Below are 19,775 nucleotides of genomic sequence, written 5' to 3'. Positions count from 1 at the left end.
GCATACCTCTCTTCCAATTTTTTATTTTATTTTATTATTATCTCACTTGTATTTGTAGCATAATCAATGTCTAATAAATATCTTGTATTACTTATTGGTTTTAGTGGTACCTCCCTCAAAAATACTTCCTTTATAGGTGTAAAGTCTACATAATTGGATGTTCTTCTAGCAAAAGATCATCTATTTAGATAACTATAGTGTCTTATTCTTCTTCTATAATCGTAATCTCTAGTATAATTTTCCAATTGTTATCTGGTAAAATTTCTAAAATTTGGGTGATTTGGATTAGCTGGGGTGGACGAACTACTTCATTTTTGTTTTACCAAACGTTATTTGTTTCTTCGAAATCTTCTAAGATATTATTTTTCCTTTCTTTTTCAGTGTCGCTATTTTTCATTATTTGTTCTAAATCTTTAAGGGGAATGTGTTCCATTTCTCTAAATTGATTAATCCTAATTGTTTATATATATCTTCTTCTAATTCTATTCTTTCGTTATTTATTTATTCTATTATTTCTTTATCTACCATATCTAATTGTTTAGCTACTTTTAATATTATTTTGTATTTTATTTTATTATCATTTTTCTTTTTAGTCATTTCTTTTCACTGTTTTAGGCTATAGTTACTTAACTCTATTATGTTTTTAGTTTTCAGGGAAAACTAATTCAAATGGTTTCTTTGGATTATTTCTTTTATATGGGCATGGATATAAATTTAACTCTTTTTGTTTTTCTTAAAAAATAGCTACTTGTTTTTCTGGATCTGGTATAAAATGTCTAATTTTGTTTATTATTTCTAATTGATTAGTTCTAAGTTTTTTATTAATTTCCTTTAATAGCCTAATTAAGGTATTATTTTGTTCTATTATTATTTGTAAATAAGTATTATTATATAAGTTATCAGATTCTACTTCTTCACTACATTTAATACTCATGCAAATGTTATTGGCAAGGCCGAGAAATAGGGCTCTGATACCAATTTCAATTGCGGGCTTGAAGATCTAAATGCGAATCTAATTTAAGTAGATCTAATTTAATATTAACTCTTGTAAAAGTTTTCGTTGGTATTCTACACTTGTCTTTTCTAAGGATATTTTATGTTTAACACTAGCAATCCTCTGGCTATAATTGATTATAGATTGTCCAGAAGTAATAGCCAAAAGAAAATTTAATCTAGTTAACTCACTTTCTAATTCAGAAATATAATCTAAACTATCTTTTATTTCAACTTTAGTGCTATAATTAAATGCATATAACTATTACTTATTAGATTCTACACAATTATAATTTTTCTTAATATTTATATGTTTGTTGAAAATTTTCAAACTTTTGAGGTCAACTTGTAATATTTAAAATTTGAAGATGATTGGGCTCGATGAGGTGAAGTGAGGTGTATGTTCCAATCAGGATTTAGGGGATTCCGTCCTGGTGGAATTCAAGCTACCAAGAATTATTATTTTATTTTGAGATTAATGCATCTAGATGAAGCTCTATTAATGTCACGTCCTAGTTTTTTAAAATTGCCAATTTGAGTTAATTTCGTCTTAACTTAAATTGACAATTTTAAGTATTAAAATGAAAAAATTTAAAACTTGAGAGGATTAAAAGTACAAAAACACATATTATAGGGATCAAAATTGCCTTTTATACATATTCATGTTATCAATTTAGACGGATGTTAGACCTATGACCAAATTGACTCAAACTGACAACTTTGATGACAAAAGTGACAAAATTAAAACTTAAAAAATTAAAATGTAAAATAATGCATACTTTAGGATTGAAACTGTCTTGTATCCTTATTTTTATGCTATTGTTAGGAGGTAGCAAAATAAGTCTCACAATATAATGATGTGAAATATTACTTCAAAACCATTAGAAGATGTATTGAGGCTGCATTTGATTTATAAATTTAGATAGTGATTTAGAAAGAAAAAAAGAAAAAAGGAAAAAAAGAAAAAAAGAAAAGATAAATGACATATGAATGAAATATAATTATATTTTAGTAATATTTTACTCACATGTTTCTTTTTTCTTTTTAAATTTCTATTTAAATTCATAATCTAAACACTCAAAAAAAAAAAATAAAAATAAAAATAAAAATACACCTTTCTTACAAGATCACATTATGTGAGGTCGCCCGTGAATATCAAAGGTTAAACTGATAGATGAAATAAAATTTCTTGAGTTGAAATCTTATTGCTGCGGTGTGCAATTTCTTTTTTCTATTTTTTTAATTTTTTTATTCCCTTTCATTGATTAACTTGGCCGGGCTGCTGAAACATTTCTGTCGGTCCTAAGGTCGGATAAAGGAGAAGAGTTGTGTGTTAGGTAATCGACAGTCAACACGTAACAAAGTCGCTCGAATCTCTTATAAGATGAATCTTACTTTGAACCAGTGAAGAAAAATAATTCCTGTAACCCATCTCATATAATAAGATTTAAGGTTTGGTTTGATTTTATTTGATTGGATTGTAAAAAAATAAAAATAAATAAATAAATAAAACAGTGGGCCTTTCTTTGATGGTGACTAGCATGTGCACCGCCCGATAACGACCGCACCATTAATAGGAAATCAATTCTTTTTTTTATTATTTTAATTTCATGTATATTCTTTCCATTGACTTGTTTGTTTACAAAGATAGGCTGTTCACAATGAATGAATATGACTACTCTCTAATTTTCAAACTAGGTTCAACTAAAACTGGACAACATCTACCTTATCCGAAGAATGGCCTATACGCAAATTATATGTTAGTTATGGTTAAAATTGATAGTAGTTATGAATTATTGTAATATTTGATTATGAGTCATTATCAAATTAAAGTTATTTACATAATTGTGATGTTTGATTATGTTCTAAAGTAATGTTAATTATGACTTACTGTGATAATATTATTACCATCAAAGTAGTTTTCGGTTATGGTTCAAATTGGAGTCAGTTACCATCCAATTTGTATGATTAATAGTTCAAATTTATTTATTTATTTTTTTATGAGTAATGTTATTGGTAATCCCTTTTTTATTTATTTATTTTTAACTCGTAGACACAAGACAAAGAAATCCACAATGAGATTATATAGAAGTTTTTTGAGATTAATTACTTACTGGGCAATGGCAGAGGGCCACAATTTTTGTGGCTCAAATGGCTCAAAACTGTCAAAACGACGTCGTTTTGAGCACAAAGCATGCCAAAACGACGTCGTTTTGGCAGTTTTGAGCCATTTGAGCCACATAAATTGTGGCTCTCAAACATTATTCTTACTCATAACATACTCAATTATTAGCGAATATCATCTTACATCATTCATTTATGAACTTGTACATTTTGAACAAATGCTTCCTTCTAGAGGAGGAAGCATTTGAGATTATAGTGTTTATAGTGTACATTTTGTACACTATAAACACTATAATCTAATCCAAGGGTGGAGAATCTTCATGAAAACTTTTCATGACATTGTTTTCATGATACCTAGCATTATTGATTATAAAAACCATACCAATGCTTCCTTCTAGAGGAGGAAAAGAGCAGGTAAAACTGATACTTTTCTTTTTTATATTGAGGGTAAAAAAAAAAAAAAAAAAAAGAGTTCACAAGTGAAGGAATTAAGATAATATTAATTAAGGAGGTCCTAAGGTAATTAACATTTTTTTATATATAAATAGAGCATTGAAAGTAAAAGTAAAAGTGCATATGGTGTATATAACTTTTGAAGAGTGTATAATTGACATAATCTCAAATGGCAGACACAGACCACGCATGGTATGGTAGGCACAACTTCATGAAAAAAAAGAGGATCAATCACAATATCTTCCTTTGCTTTGCTTTGTTTGAGGTCATGTGTGTGTGCCTCTCCATCTTCATCATTCAAACTTTCCAAATTTCTCAGACATAAAGCAGGATGGTACTAATGGCAGGGCATACTCTTATCTAAAAAAGTATTTCTCCCTCTTTTTATATATTTATAGTCACACGATTTTATTTTTAATATAAAAAAATTTAAATCGTGTGATTGTAATTTGTGAGTGGTGAAATAAAAAGACAACTAGACAGAAGATCGAGCCCAACAGTAACAATTGAAACACATCACCACAATCTACCAACATTGGCTTACATATATATTTATGTATAAGCAAAGATAATAATGTCTCCACATGAATTCTCCACTATTTTTTGGAGAATTTAAGCCCCAAGTTCTAATTATACATGAAAATTATAGTTATAGTAGCAAAGGAAAGATCAAAGTCTCCATCCATCATGAAAAAAGCTAAGGAAAATTGAAAAATGAAAAGATTTTAGATATTGCTCTTTCAGAGTCTCTCTCGGGGGTTAGGATCCTCAATTTCTAAAAAAAAAAAAAAAAAAAAAACTAGTTTACAAATTTTAAGCAGTAATGCTACTAGGCATTACGAAAAAGATATTCAGAAAAACAATCTGTGATCCAGATTTAACTCTTGAATGATGGGACTCACACTTTTAATGAATCTGCACCGCACATAGTTTTTCTTGATATTTCTTTGTGTCCAAGTTCTTGATTTCTAGCCATCGATTCCATTAGGCATTGGTCAATGGTGATTGGTGAACAACCTTTTGATACTTGGTGTTTGGGGAAGAATCAGAGACTTCACAGACCACCTGAGTACCCCTCTTCATGCTGAAACAGCCATTTGTACTAACACAAGACTCCTGGTGGAGAAGCTGCGGCACCGGTGAAGGGATGGTCACCGGTGGAATCTCAATTGAGTTGAGTTGGGGAGGTGGGTGCTGCCACTGAGGAAGCGGTCCAGCCAGTAGCAGTGTTTGAAGCAGCGGTCCTGCTTCCATCACCGCCTGCAAAAACTTCCCTTTCTCTGGTAACCGCTTTCTGGATGCCAATTTTTCTGTCACTTGTTCTAGTGGCAATGCCAATGGAAATTGTAATGGTGGTGGTGGTGAAATTGGGTCCATACCAGGTGAAGCAATGGCGATTTCGTTGGAATCCGAGTATGAGAATCCATTGTTGGACTCACCACCTCTATGTTCATCTTCATTGCCCTTGGCCCCCGGCAGATGAGCAGCTTCTAATTGTTGTTGTTGTTGTTGTTGTTGTTGTTGTTGCTGCTGCTGCTGCTGCTGCTGCTGCTGCTGCTGGAAGATGGCATTCTCCAACATTAGTCTTTGGCATTTTGCTTGGGCTTCGTCTCTCTCTTTCATTGTCTTTGTCAATAAAAGTTTGATATATATCAGTTCGTCTTCTTTTCTTCCAATTTCTTCTTGAGCAGACGCAATTGTTGCCTCTAGCTCCCAAGTTGTGTAAAAAAGAGAATGTTTGAACTCTTCAATTTCCTACAAAATGCACAAAACAATGTCCATTGTTCTCAATGAAGAAAACCCAATAAAAATCTTTAACAAAAAATGAAAATTAGTACTAGATTTTTACCTCTTCTTGGTTGTACCAACCCCAGCTCAGAGGACTGCATTGATCCCCCATTTTATTTTCTTTTCTTTTTTCGGTGACGGAATGAACCAAATGTCAAGTGAGAGAGATGTCTCTTATAAGATTTTAAAGTACTTGCTGTTCTCTTTTTGTCATTAACTTTCCTTCATGGGACATGGGTCTATGACCAAAACACAAGAGGACAAAAGCATGGAAAGGCCATAATGTGGTTCATCTCTTTATGTACACACACAAGGACCATACCTTGATGGGGCAAGGTTAGAATGTGAATGTCAAAGTTAGGGGCTAAAGGTCCTTCATATTGCTCCCCTTTATTCCACAGTGATAATATGCTAATTGCAGATTGCACGTGAGCGTGCACGGGTTATGCGCAAAAGGTGATTCAAATATGTTCTGAAACCACTTGTTGATTGTTCATCCTCGATGATCAAAAATTATGAATGTATCGCAGAATGGCCATTGAGATGAATTTGTGAAGTCAAGCTATGTGCGACACATCTTTTGTATCTAACTCGTATTCATTTGTTTTAAATTTTTGTTCCTTTTTGAGTTTTTCGTGGCTAGTTGTTGAATTCTGATTCTTTTGGTGTTAAAACTGAAATTTTATGCTCATGAAAGTCTGATGGGTGATTGGCATGACACCCTATACCAGCATCCAGCTAATAGTGATGTTAACACTGTAATGAGCATTGACCAAACAATCCAAGCCATCCAAATTTCCAAAATACTGTCTGTCTTAAGTTCACACTTTTGGGTATTCATACTCGAAATCCATGTTTCTCATAGATATGAAATTTGATGAGGTTACTAATAGGATCAACTAGAGGTGGCAAACAGCGGGGTTAGGGTGGGTCAAACAAATTGTGCGTTTAAAACAATCTAATTGAAACTTGCCCATTTAATAAATGGGTTTAAGAGGTAGGTTGAATTGGGTACAAGTTGGACAAACGAACTCAAACAACTTACTTTATTAAATTTTTTTTTTCCCAATAGAAATGAAGGATGGTGGTGGTGGAGTGGTGGTAGGATAGGTGATGATGGGTGGAGTGGTGGTAGGATAGGTGGAGTAGTGGTGGTGATGGTGGCAGAGGCGGTGGAAGTGGCAGTGGTAGTGACAGCGGCAGCGGTAGTGGTGGGTATTCATAATTGAAAGGGGAAATTCCATGCCAGTGGAATTTTCTCAAAATAATTACAAGACGATGAAAACTTTATGATTTTAGTTTTTAATACTTATAAAGTTTATCATTAATTTGAAAATACTTTTCTTTAAAATGAAATTATCCCTAATTGAAATCCATGTTTCTCATAGTTATTGATGGGATTTCATGAGGTCACTATATTAGGATCAGCTTTAACTAAACTGTTACTCTTGGAGATTAATGAAAAAAAAATAAAAAAATCAGTTGATAGATCCCCCCAGTCAGACTAGAAGAAAAAGTTCCATATGATGAAATGATTAAAGCCATTTCATGTATGAAGCTCTTTTCCTCACATTTGAGACTATATGCTTAGATTTCCTTTTTGACCCTAGAATAAAAAACAAAAAGCAAAAAACAGAAAAGATGAAGTTTTCGTGCATATAATTAAACCAAAAATATATATATATATATATAAAGAATATATGTGTCACTGTAATGGAGTCCACTAAATAAAGAAACAAGCGAATAAGAATATTTTATTTCGGTCTCATCAAGTTGACATGTGCATTCTTAGTTATGAAATGTGGGTTAATTCTATTTCTCGTAAAGAAACTACAATATCCTCATTTTAATATTTTATACCAAGGCTTTCTTTTCGACTATAAAAAAAAGAAACTGAGATGAATTAAATGATAACATAAGGATACAGGATCTTCTACCTTAAAAAATTAGATCCCCTTATTCAACTGTGTCTTGAAATTCTCATTAAAATGGTGAAGTTAGAATGCATTCGGGACAAAGGGACAAAAACAAATTTGAGAACATAGTATGGGTGGCCAACTATGAGGTCGTCATTAAACTGAAGCACCTAGGTCATGACATTTGTTCCACTGAGCTAAAAATATGTTACTGTGGTGTATGCCTTTCCATACACACTACATTTTCATATACCTCTATTCACCACTTGTAAAGTGAACCAACTTCTTGCTCAAGGTCTTGTTTTCTTACATGATCAATATCATGTCATGTCCATATATTACTGTGCTCTCATAGCTTTTGCACCTCTTTGCTTTTGTTTTTTTGTTTTTCCTCTCTCTCAATAGTGGGGAGTGAAAATGTGTGTTGGAAGAGGAGATAATGGTAGGGTCCTCATGGAGGTCTTTTAGACAACAAAGTGATACTTTGAAGAGAATATAAGGGTTTTCATTTCACAGATTTAGAACCCACAGGAATACCCAAAAACGCGTTCCGCGTCGATGATCCAACATTTTTTCATGTCATACAATACAAGGGAGGGCCCCTCTAAATGATGTTTTGGACTTGCCAATATGTGGAGCCTTCTCTCCGCCATGGTATAAGCACTGATAGAGACACACATACAGAGAGATAAATTAAGGTACATCAGAGTATCTGATTAGACCAATAATGACTCCATACTTTGAGCTTCTGTAAAGAGAAAAATAAAAAAAAAATGCGACAAACGTTTCTATCGGTTTCTTCAATTTTCTCGTAATAGAGAAACACGCTTTGGTCTTTTTTTTGGGGCTACTAATTAATCCAACTGCATACTTGACGGCCAATGTTTTCAAATATTTCTTTTTCTAAAAAAAAAAAAGGCGGTGTTTGTCATTTGTCAAAGGTTTATTGATTAAGAGTTATAGTCATTAAATCTGACTGCAAACCGAATTAGCTTTTTATGTGAATACTGTAATAATTTGTGCACCCTCCATCCTAGAAAACAAGGCAACAGAAAAATAATTGTGACTCACTTTTTACCAACATAACATACTACTACTATTACTACTCTTCATGTAGTTGTACTGAATGTAAAGGAAATCCAAAACATTAGCATTAACCCAATTGAGTAATTGACACAAAGTGAATGTTTTAAAAATAAAAAAAGAAATTGAAAATTTCAAAACAGCAGTAATGACCAAATAACTATTATCATTAATAAAAATTGAGTGATCATTGCTAAATTTAAGAGGAAGATTAAAACAAAATAAACAAAATGACGAGACAAAATGAAAAATGGAGATGCTACTACACTTTCTGCCTCCTTTGTTTGTTTACATACCAATAGAAAGGATTACACTGTTTGCATATAAGACAAAATTGAACAAATAATGCACATCACATTAAGAAATTTCTTTTCTTGTATCATACAGACTTTTAGCCCATATGCATCCATGTCATTTTCCGATCAACAGTATTATTATCTCAACTATTGAAGTTTTGAATTTGAATTTCTTCAGAGTGAATCCCGATGTAATTTTAATTTTTGGGCTTGTTACTATTTCAAAACTATTTTTAGTTGAAATAATTATTTCATAGCAAATTATCACCTACCAATTAACCAAGAAAAAAAAAAACAAAATGATACAAATTCTCAGGCAGTTAATTCGAGCTTGGTAATCATCAAGAAATTGAAAACCAAGAACCAGAAAGACAACACATTCCACTGAAACACACAGCATAAACAAATTCGTGCACTGAAAATGTAATTTGAACAGGAAGTGAATTCTGAGTCATTGATGTCGATTTTGCAAGCAAACACTATGGCCAAATTTCTTTTACTATGCAAATTTTAACATTTGAGGAGAAAAAAAAAAAAAAAAAAAAAAAAAAAAAACAACAACAACAACAACAACGTTCTTCTGAAGTTTGCACTTCAGATCAATAAATTTGTTCAAACACAGATTCTAGATATACTGATGAACCCGTGTACAAGATTTCTCTCTCCGCATAAAAAGTTGAACATATGGATAAATACTTATTTGAGAAACTTGCACATAGTGCAGGGACTGTCACAGCACCTCACAATAATCAAATGGCAGCGAGATTTACAGACAACTATGTAAAAAGAACGAGTTCATCTCATCAAATTAATTATAAATGAACTAAAATATGAAAACAACGCTGTCATGGACTCTGGACTTCTGGTTCTGAGCCACACATTCAGATATCCACATCAGGTTCCTGATCTCCTGCTCCTTCAACCTCATGTATGCAAAGAACACAGCATAGTGGAACTGCAGCTCAGAAAAGAAACCAAATATTCCATTGTCAGCAAAATCGTACACACGGAATCAACTACAAAGTGAATCAAAATTGACTAGAATGTGAATCAATTTCTGTTTTGAGCTTTTGAAAGGAGCTAGATGTAATCAGCTGTGCTTCAATACACACTTTCATAAATAATTATCAATCTATGAAATGCAAACCTGTTGCTCAAATGCTAAGCACAGTCTCTTCACCTCCTCTTCATAAAATGCCTTGTCAAGCATCTGGCTCTCTCCATAAGATAATTTGGCAAATATGGATTGATAAGGAGGGTATTTTTCCATGACAGCACGAACCTATAACAGCAATCGAATAAAGAAATAAGAGCCAAAAAAATAAATAAATAAATAAATAAATAACTGTAGAATTTTTTTTTTGGATAAATATAAATAACTGTAGAATATAATGGCCACAATCAAATGTAACTAGGGCAATTCTCCAATCAACTTCTAACATAGGGTCCGGTGGGCCAATATTTGTTGACCAGCAAAATAACAAATAGTATGCAAAGAGAAGAATTTATTTGATGCATGAACTTAGGGTGCATAGACCACGTGTTGAGCAGCTTCAACAACAAAATTACATGTGTATGCAGAATTTATACATCCCACCATTCACACAGCAAATAAATCTTGGGAAATTTTGAAATAATAGGTGATTTCCGACAAACTGGAATGAAGTCTATAGAAAACACCAAGTTACACAAAGGAAATTGATAATTCCACAACCTTCTCTGATGAATATACATCCCCTTCTCTAACATAGTGGGGCCCACCCATGTGAGAGGTAGGACTGTGGGTCAATGAAAGAAGGCTGTAAATTTAGCAGCCTTCTTCAGAAATGACAACGTATCAAAAACTCCAAGATTTAGACCATCAACCTTCAGAAGTCCTCAAGGTATAGCCAACAGAAGCCACCAAGGCAAACCAAGAGCATTTCAATTTTGAGGTTCACTTGAAATTCTGGGGTCTTTACAAATTTTTTGTATTTTACTTATTGGTACAATATCAATAGCCTAGAAGGCAAGAGAAATCCATGAAAAAGCATTTAACCCAAACCTAAAAAGGCCCAGCCCTATATTGTATTATGCAAAATCAAAGAAAAAAGCATCATGTGTGTAATTGAGCTCTCATTAGGAAAAGAAAGGAACCTGATCTATATCCTCACAGACAGCAAGTTCCTCATGACCATAGGGGTAACTGTTTCATACATATAACCTTGTCAGAAGCTCCAAAAGAGCATATAACATCAGAGGTTGGAATAAAAATAAATGTGAGCAGATGCTTACAGTAAACCGAAACTAGAGTACAACTTCTTACGATCATCTCGAGTAAGCTCGGTGCCAATACTGTAACAATGTAAATGGCACATAAAGAATGTATTCATAAATGAACCAAGAGACCACCATCTGTAGTTAAATAACTGAAATATACAAGAACAAAATTATAGACAGTGACAACACCTGTTTATGCTGATATTAACAGCTCTTCTGTCAGCCTCAAAGGCAAGGAGGTCAGACATGATCTCTGCAGTGGCACCACCAAGTTTCTATTTGCAAAATTCACATTAGACTTCAGTAAGACAAAAAAAGGAAATAGCAACCCTTCTATAAATATGAGAATGAAACAAACATTTGCACGTTGTGCAATAAACCCTAACCTGACAAAACCGGTAGAAATCCTCAAGGTATGCCTTGTAAAGTGTATTCCTCATTATTTCAATGTTCATGTCATCCAAATCCTGAAAATAATATAATTAAGTATAAAGCAGAAAAAAGCATGATGTCGAACAGTGGATCTTTAAAGTGAATCTATAGTAAAGTAGTCAAGTAATAAATGTAATATATATATAGACAGAAATACATTCACACAGATGAGATAAATATTAACATTGTCCTTCTAATTATTCTAATTATTCATGAGGGGAGCCATTTATGTACTAATATCTCAACTAAAAATTGCAACAGCAAGTCAGATAGGATGAGGCAAATCTTTCTCTGTTTTTCACTCAATTTGAAAGAAAACCTAACTGCAATCCACATAGGTTATAATGCTAATTGCCAATGTATTTTGTCTTTATATCCATTTACAGTTACATCCTTCATCAGAAAAAAGAAAAAAGAAAAAAGAAAAAACGACATTTCAGCTAAAAAAAACTTTTTCTATCTCATGTGTCATTCAAATATGCGCAGATCTTACTCAGAAGGGAAAAGAAACACGAGGAGCAGTCAGTACCTCAGATGTGATACACTCAGAGAAGTATGGAGCCAAAGGTGTGTCAACAAGCACCAGTCTATAAAGCTCTCGCATATTCTGAGCGACTGCCAGGGTAGCAATACTGAGGAAAACACATTAAGAAAAGCATTATTTTATTTGTAGTTAAAACAAAACTACGAACAAGCATCAAGGAAACATTACCTGTCAAACATGCCCAAAGGGTGGCATTTCTCTAACAGTTCATGAACATCTCTTTCATGCAAGGTTCCGGTAACGATCAGGACAACATTATCAATCATGTGACCATACCTGTACAATTTGCAGAAAAGATAGGTTTCCAGAAAATTTTAGGATGATCTATTTTCCCAGCTAGGTGGGAGGCATTATTTAATCCTAAAACACAGTAAACTAAAAGTTCGCCCTCGTCCTGTCCAGAACAGGCGAATTGCACAAAAAATAACATCAGCTGCATGGCCATGTGCCAAACCAAACATTTCTATCAGTCTAAGGTTGGACTTCAAGCAATGTTAATGCCAATGCACAGAGTTTGGCTTGAATTTGGAGGAATGTCAGACCCATGGAAGCTTAACATTGGCGTACTAAATGCATCCATGTAATTAATAATATTAATATCACAAACAGATGTGCAGCAAGTAACATTATTATTATTATTATTATTTTGATAAATAACTAAGTAACGTCTTATTTATATAACATAATTGTCATCCACCACAGAAAATTCAGTTCGGAAATTAATTTACTCATAACTAGACAACCATGTTAGGGCTGAATTGCCTCCACTGAAAATACCGAAGATAGATTATAAAAGCCCACTTGAAAATAAATAATTTAGTGGGTGTTTGGGAAGGTGCTATTTTAGTAGGCTATTTTAGTTTTTGACTATTTTAGTAGACTAAAATTTTTTTGTTTGGAAAGATAATTGGATTTTTTTATAGTTGAATGTGATTCTTGTGAGAGAAAAAGTGAAACGATGTGACATTTTGTCTTATTAGCTATTTTAGCCTATTTTGTCTTTTTTGTGAATTTTAGCCCAAAAAGCAAAAAAAATAGCCTTTGCCAAACAAGACCTTAGTAAATTATGAGGAAATAGAAACAACCAAGTATATAGGCCGGATCTTAGAGAGCTAAATTGTCTCAATATTTTAAATATAAAGAATAAAAAATAAATAAAAAAAAGATAATGCTCCGGAAACGACTAAAATCTACATACGTGATATACTCTAAAAAGGTTGACAGTGGCTCCGTGGCTTGGCATAGCATGTGCTTGTACTCATCAACAAGTTTAAGAGTGCATTTCTCCACAATTGTAGTTGTGTGCAACGGGGAAGGTTCTGCAGGTAAATATGACAGCCACAATTAGTTCATCAGATAAATAATGAAATTCCAAATATGAACCATCCATTAAAGTTACAGGTCTCAGCAAAGAATTAAAAGCATAAAAGAAATGTACCCAGTTAGACAACGTGTGCAAGCATATAGTTACTTATACAAAAAATAAACAAATAAAGTATTCAGGCATTAGTTGAACCCTGAAAAGAAGCCAACTCAACGCATTCATCATCAAGACAAAAAGGAGCCCAGCTATGTGTGGGTGCGTGCTTGTGCACACATGCATGTGCTCTTGATGCAAAACTAAAGTGCTTTAAAAAATATTGTTCTCGTTCTCCCACAAAAGTAGCATATATGAACAAGAGACACAGACATGACATGATACAAAAACAGTATGACACATGAAAATTAAAAATAGGACACAAACAAGGCAAGGACATGGAAGCATACAAATATATACTCCTACAAATAAACATATGCCATTTATTCACATTATGATTTTCTTCTCCTACTATTCTCTTTCATAGTTTTTTACTTCACAATTATATTCTTGTGACGTATAGGAAAGTGAACATCAGATGATTAAATTCCAGCAGCACATGTATGATGTCAACCGTTCTTTTGATTTATCTTTTCAAACATAAAGTTTGTACATTTAGGGGCAGTGGTGGAGCCAATTAAGGCCCAAGAGGAGCACCTGCATCTCCTTAACTTTTTGAAAATTACACTTTCGCCTAAGGTTTTGAAAATACCTTTCAATTTGCCCGCTTAACAATTGTAAGTCATATATGCCCTCCTAAATTTGTTAAATTTATAGCCCAACTCTTTTATTACTTTTTAAAAAATATATAGTACAATTTATCCATTCAATTAAATTTGCTATAAAATTTCTTATATATATATATATATCATATATATAATTCAATTTTTTTTACTGTCTACTCAATTAAAATAAGATTTCTTTTGTTGCCTATAAGATCATTTGATATGTTAAAATTATCAAGATTTTGCTAAACAATGGATTGGTTGTTTGAATTATTAGGTTAAAAAATTTCCTCATTTTTCTTCCAACAAAATCGATACGCCATTGACTTGAACACAAGCATTGATTGACTCGTTATTTACTTCACAAGGAAGTCTAAGAAAGATTTTCTTTATTTGCATTTTATATTTTTATTTCATACACTCTAGAATTAAATGATACAATAGTTTGTTGTAGTGCTATGTATTCTATTGTAATGGTTTTAAAATATTGACAATTGATTTATTTTGTGAAACGAAAACAAACTAAATCTACCCAATCCAATATTTTGTCTTAATATTTCTTTTTTTTTTGATAATTTGGTGTCCGGACCAGTTTACGTGCACCTTGACTAATCCCAAGACCCACGCAAAATGCCCCTTCTAGGTGGAATGGGCAAATCTCAGGCAAAGCCCGAGAGCGTGGCCCCAAGGAGTTGATAACAGTCAGTGAGAAGTTAAACCTGAGATCTAGAGGTAGCACCCCCTCAGGCCCCAAGCAGCACCCACTAGGCCAACCCCTTGGGGTTAATATTTTGTCTTAATATTGCTCCTCTCTAGCCAAAATTCTAGCTCCGTCACTGCTTAGGAATGTGTTTATTCCACTTTTGACAGCATTGGGAAATGCTCATCAAGTGCTATTTGAGTGTCTGAGAAGTTCTGGCCGAGTCTAAAATTACAACAATTGTTTTCAAATTAAAGAGATGTCTAAGAAGTCTTCACAAGTGTCTAATAGTGTCAGTATCCAACTCATTTCTAACAAAGACATATTTAACAAGATGGCCACGAATCCATGATCAAGACAGTTCAGAACTAAACTTAGGATTCAATTCATAATAATACAAAACATAGCATGCAAACCAACTAATTTACAAAAAAACACAAATCAAACTCTCCTGCATCATTCATGCATGCCTTTCTGGGCATGCACGCAACTAAATAGTCCTAGAGTCCATGTCATATTATCCACACAACGCTCCTAACCAAAAACATAGCAGAAAACATTACTAGATAATGCTAACCTAGGTTTGTTAGGTACTTAGCAGACAAAAGGATGACCCACTTAGTGTGTTTTGTGGTTCATCATTTTATGGGAGCAGGTAATGCCACTAGACACTCTGGGATACCAATAATTTTCCACCAAAAGCACTAATCCATCAGCTAAACTTCATTTATTAAAGCGTGATAAGTGAATTTCGAGTCTAGACAAATGTACCAGTCGAAGACTCCACGAGTCCAAAATGCATACAACACATTTCTAATCTTTATAGTTTGATTACATTGTAAAACATAGAATACCCTCCAGACTAACGTAATTCAGTTGAGAAAATACTGACACAAATTCCATATAAATATATATACATACAGAAGTGTCATTCCCAAGTAAATTTATAGTTCAGACATTGCCACGACAAACCCACAAACCGTAACACACCCAAATTCCAATACATAAACGTTAAACTAAAAATTTCAACATAAAGTATCTTAATTGCGTCCAATTAAGTTGGTGAAATAGAGAATTCCAAAAGGGAAAAGCAATTGAAAGTGGAGGAATCTGAAGAAGAAGTAGTTGATGATGATGATGATGGTTACCATTTTGGAGGTAGGGACCGTATTCGGTGGCGGAGAGGTGCATCTTGATATCGTCTAGGGTTTCGCACTGGCAGAGATTGTTGTAATCGGAGGCGGTGAGCAACCCAGATCTGTATCCCCTCACGATCGCCTCCAGATAACCCCCGTGGATGTTGAACGTCATCGCTTCGAATCCGTACATTTTTCTTCTTCTTCTGAGGATTGGGTTGAGACGAACAGATCTGAATTCCCAAATCAAAACAAGGATATATAAAGATTACTACGATATATATATGTATGTATGGATCGATCGATCGATCGATCAATCGAGAGAGAGAACCTGAATGGAAGAGAAGAGAGGGTAAGAATATCGGGTGGGTTTGCGGGTTCTCCCTCTTATTTTTCTGGAGTATGAAGAAGAGGATACATGCATGACGCTGATTAGCTGACAACCTCCAGTGGGCCTCTTGCTACCCGAATCCGGATTAACAGTTGATCGGACCTTTATTTATTTATTTATTTATTTTTTAAATGACCCCTTATTAAAATTTGTCGGTTAACTTTGAAAAACTGCTTATTTTTATGCACATACTAAATGAAAGAGAAGTGCCGCAGACCTCCAGTGGGGTCGCGTCCTCAGTGACGGGACACGTTCCCACTGGCTGAAAACCAAAAAAAAAAATAAAAAAAAAATTTTTTTTTTTACTCAATCATAGAGCTACACCTCAATGGGGTGGAGGTTTGAAGCATTTTGCCTAAATGAAATGTTATTTTAATAATAATTATATTTTAAATTAAAATAATTATAATGGGCATCCAAAACACACTCTTAATATTATATTAAAATTTTTTCTATACATATGTTTTAAAAAAAAAAAAAAAAAAAAACTTAGTGCACATTTTGTAAGGTAAAAAATAAAAAAAATTAAACTCTAATTTTTCTATTGTTTTTCACTTAAAATTCTATTTGCAAAATTTGAGTTTTTCAACTAATATTCTTTTAGATTTTGATTGATGTTTTGGTTAGGGAAGCACACAACAGGGGCTAAGTTTTTAAGTATTTGATATCAAATCGTTATGAGTTTGGTTTTGCTGGTGCATATATCATCCCTTCTCTTCATTGGTGCAATCTGTGAAAGAGATTTCAAAAGCCGATGTCGTTAGTATTGATTCACATTTAGCACCATCAATAGGAAGGTTGCAAGGATTGCCGTGGATGTTGTGGTGGAAGATATCAATTCTGATCCCACCATTCAGCAGTACATAACCAATATTTTTTACAAAATTAGAAACTCAAGTTTTGAATAAAACAATTCAGCATGTTTGGTTTGAATTTTCTGAATTAAATTTTTTGAAAATTGAATTTTTTGGTTTTAGTATTTTTTTATTTTTAGTGAATATTTTTTAAATTTTAAACATTTTTTTTTTTACTTTTTAGGTGCATCTAAAAAAGTAAAAAATTTGTGAAAAAATATTTTAAAAAATTAATAAATACATAAAAATACAAAAAATATACTGAATTCTTATATTTTTTTGTATTTTTGGTATTTAGTGAATTTTTAAAAGATTTTTTTTACAATTTTTTTACTTTTTAGGTGTATTTATGTTATGTGTCTCTAAAAAATAAAAAAAAATTGTTTAAAATATTAAAAAAATTCAGTAAAAACAAAAAAAAAACGAAAAATAAGAACGTAGAATTTTTTGAAAAGTGTTTTTCTGAAAAATGAAAACAAACAAGCTGAAATTAGAAATCAAGTTCCAAAAATTTGTGAAATTTTTGAAAGGTAATAGCCGAATAATGGATTTGTATACAGGAAACCAGTGTCGAATACACAAAATTAGAAATCTTTCGAGGAAAAAATGAGGGACTTTCAAACAATGGTGTTCATCAATGGAGTGTAAACAGATAACGACATAAAAGGTTTCGAAATGGATGAAAGATACTCACCGTCAATAATGCCATGGTGGGTCTTCAATGGAATTGTTAGTGTGGGGTCTTTAATGAAGTTGTCAATGAAGTGTCTTCACTATTTCTTCAAAGTTTCAGAAAATGGTCCGAAATGGATATGAAAGTTTGAACATCAGGTGTGTGAAAAGAGGGTGTTAGGTTTTTGTAATTGGCAATTCTATTTAACAAAATTCCTTTCAGTTGTAATTTTATTTGATTTTTTATTTCAGTGAGGCTATGAGTATTTGTAGCTCGGCTTTTTTGCACCCCCTTTCGGAAACTTGAAAAGAAGCCCTACAATTTGGATTCCCGCGGTTCTGAATCTAATCTCACAGGTGCAATGTGAAATCGATAAACATCAAAGAGTCCAAATTCGGCAAATCATTTTGAAAAATTGATTTGAATCAAAAGTGCCAAAATTGGACTGCTTTACCAGATACAAAGTCGCCACCTAAATATTTTATTTTGAGAAAATTTAGGAAACCCATGACTCGTGCTAAAGGCCACGTGTCCGTCATCACCAAAGTTGCCTCGACTCAGGAGCTTAGGTACGAAAAGGGAAGGTTATGAATTGAGTACCCTCGCTCACCCGATCAAAAATCGGCCTCTACTAATCATGATATGATTTTTTATAAACATTATATGCTCTTGTTCTATTTATTAGACTAGCTTTACTATGTGATGCGCACAAGTAAGTATAGACTAATTTGTTCAATTTGGAATAATTCAACTTATGTTTGTTTGTGAAAATGGTTTGAATTTACCATCTCAAGTGGGCTTAAAGTTTGCGAATTTGCCACCAAACATAGTGGGCTTAAAACTGATTTGCCACTCAACAAAGTGGGCTTAAAACATACATTCGTTAAATCGTTCCAATTCAAACAATAAGCCTTCATCCACATGCATTCAAACAGTTTATCAAGTAAGTATTTAGCTTCATGGTAAGCATGCTAGATATGGCGAACACTCACATTCATGCAAGTATGCTAAAGTATAAAACTTACCTAGTACTCCAAGCTAAGAAGATATGAGTTAGAAAAATATGCATGATCCCTAACTATACAAGATACCTAATGCAACACATGCAATTAATAAGCTCGGCTATTAATATGGCATATGGATCGATTTGATAACATGCGGTTAAACACGTATTCAAATAAGATATTGAAGATATTGAAATGACAATGTAGTTTGAATAATGCGCCGAGCCTCGGTGCATGCAAGACAAGATAAATGTATGCAAGCATAAGGTATGCTATTTGAAACGTACCCCTAATCTAACCATCAAAAGCGATTAAGTAAAAGGGAGAAAGATGTGGGGTTGGAAGACATACACATTATTATATTTTGCTCTCGCGAAGCAGAGTCCGAATGAATAAGGCTAACTAACTAGCAACTAATTAGGGCTAAGTTAATTAAGCTAATTAGACTAATTATTACAAACCAAATGAATAACTAGCTAAACTAATTAACTAATTATTGCAACACTTAAATGAATTAACTAGTAAGCTAACTAACTGATTTACAACACAGGTGTAAATAAACTAAGAAATTAAATAACACTGTCACTACTCCGCCTCGGGAAGTGGAGGCTACACATGCTCGGTTTTCGCTCGAAAAGACCTCTATTTTGCTCTCGAAAGCCTCTGTTTGTAGAGTTGAACATTTCCAGAACCTTTCTGCTCCACTTTACCAAGATCTGCTGAAGTTTACATCAGTGGCCTGCCGGCTATGAATGAATGCTGCCGGCCCTTTGTTGCCCGAGAAGGTGGCCTGCTGACCATTAATAGTGCACTGCTAGCCATGGATGGTGGTTTGCCGGCCACTGATGCACTGGATCGCCATGTTGCAACAGAGTACAAATAGAGTAAAAAGAGGGTTTTTCCAAGGATTGTCTGCACAATTCACCTCTCATTTTCATGGACAAATCCAAGGAGTTGTGAACTTAAACCACAAACCACCAATCTAAGCAATTTCATTGCATGATGGCTTGTGATTCAAGAGGTGCAAATTCGATAAATGCAAAATGA

At 33.3% G+C, this 19,775-nt stretch overlaps 2 protein-coding genes across 2 annotated transcripts; both read right to left on the bottom strand.

Moving 5' to 3' along the window:
• Nucleotides 1-4,086: 4,086 nt before the first annotated feature.
• On the bottom strand, nt 4,087-5,573 carry LOC114271436 (uncharacterized). Its single transcript, XM_028213060.2, has 2 exons — nt 5,420-5,573; nt 4,087-5,325 (listed from the first exon to the last, which is right to left on the bottom strand). The coding sequence occupies exons 1-2, from the start codon at nt 5,468-5,470 to the stop codon at nt 4,555-4,557; spliced, it is 822 nt and encodes a 273-aa protein (XP_028068861.2). The 5' UTR covers nt 5,471-5,573; the 3' UTR covers nt 4,087-4,554.
• A 3,687-nt stretch (nt 5,574-9,260) lies between these two features.
• LOC114271454 (V-type proton ATPase subunit d2-like) lies at nt 9,261-16,284 on the bottom strand. The gene is made up of 10 exons (XM_082883121.1): nt 15,819-16,284; nt 13,087-13,207; nt 12,057-12,164; nt 11,874-11,976; nt 11,299-11,379; nt 11,102-11,187; nt 10,928-10,987; nt 10,790-10,838; nt 9,801-9,935; nt 9,261-9,608 (listed from the first exon to the last, which is right to left on the bottom strand). Exons 1-10 carry the CDS (start codon nt 15,997-15,999, stop codon nt 9,477-9,479), a joined length of 1,056 nt encoding a protein of 351 aa, XP_082739247.1. The 5' UTR covers nt 16,000-16,284; the 3' UTR covers nt 9,261-9,476.
• Nucleotides 16,285-19,775: the final 3,491 nt, after the last annotated feature.

This window comes from Camellia sinensis, chromosome 8 (assembly GCF_055761805.1).
Source record: "Camellia sinensis isolate YWXY chromosome 8, ASM5576180v1, whole genome shotgun sequence".
Classification (NCBI taxonomy): Eukaryota; Viridiplantae; Streptophyta; class Magnoliopsida; order Ericales; family Theaceae; genus Camellia; species Camellia sinensis.
This window is presented reverse-complemented; position numbering and strand designations above follow the sequence as displayed.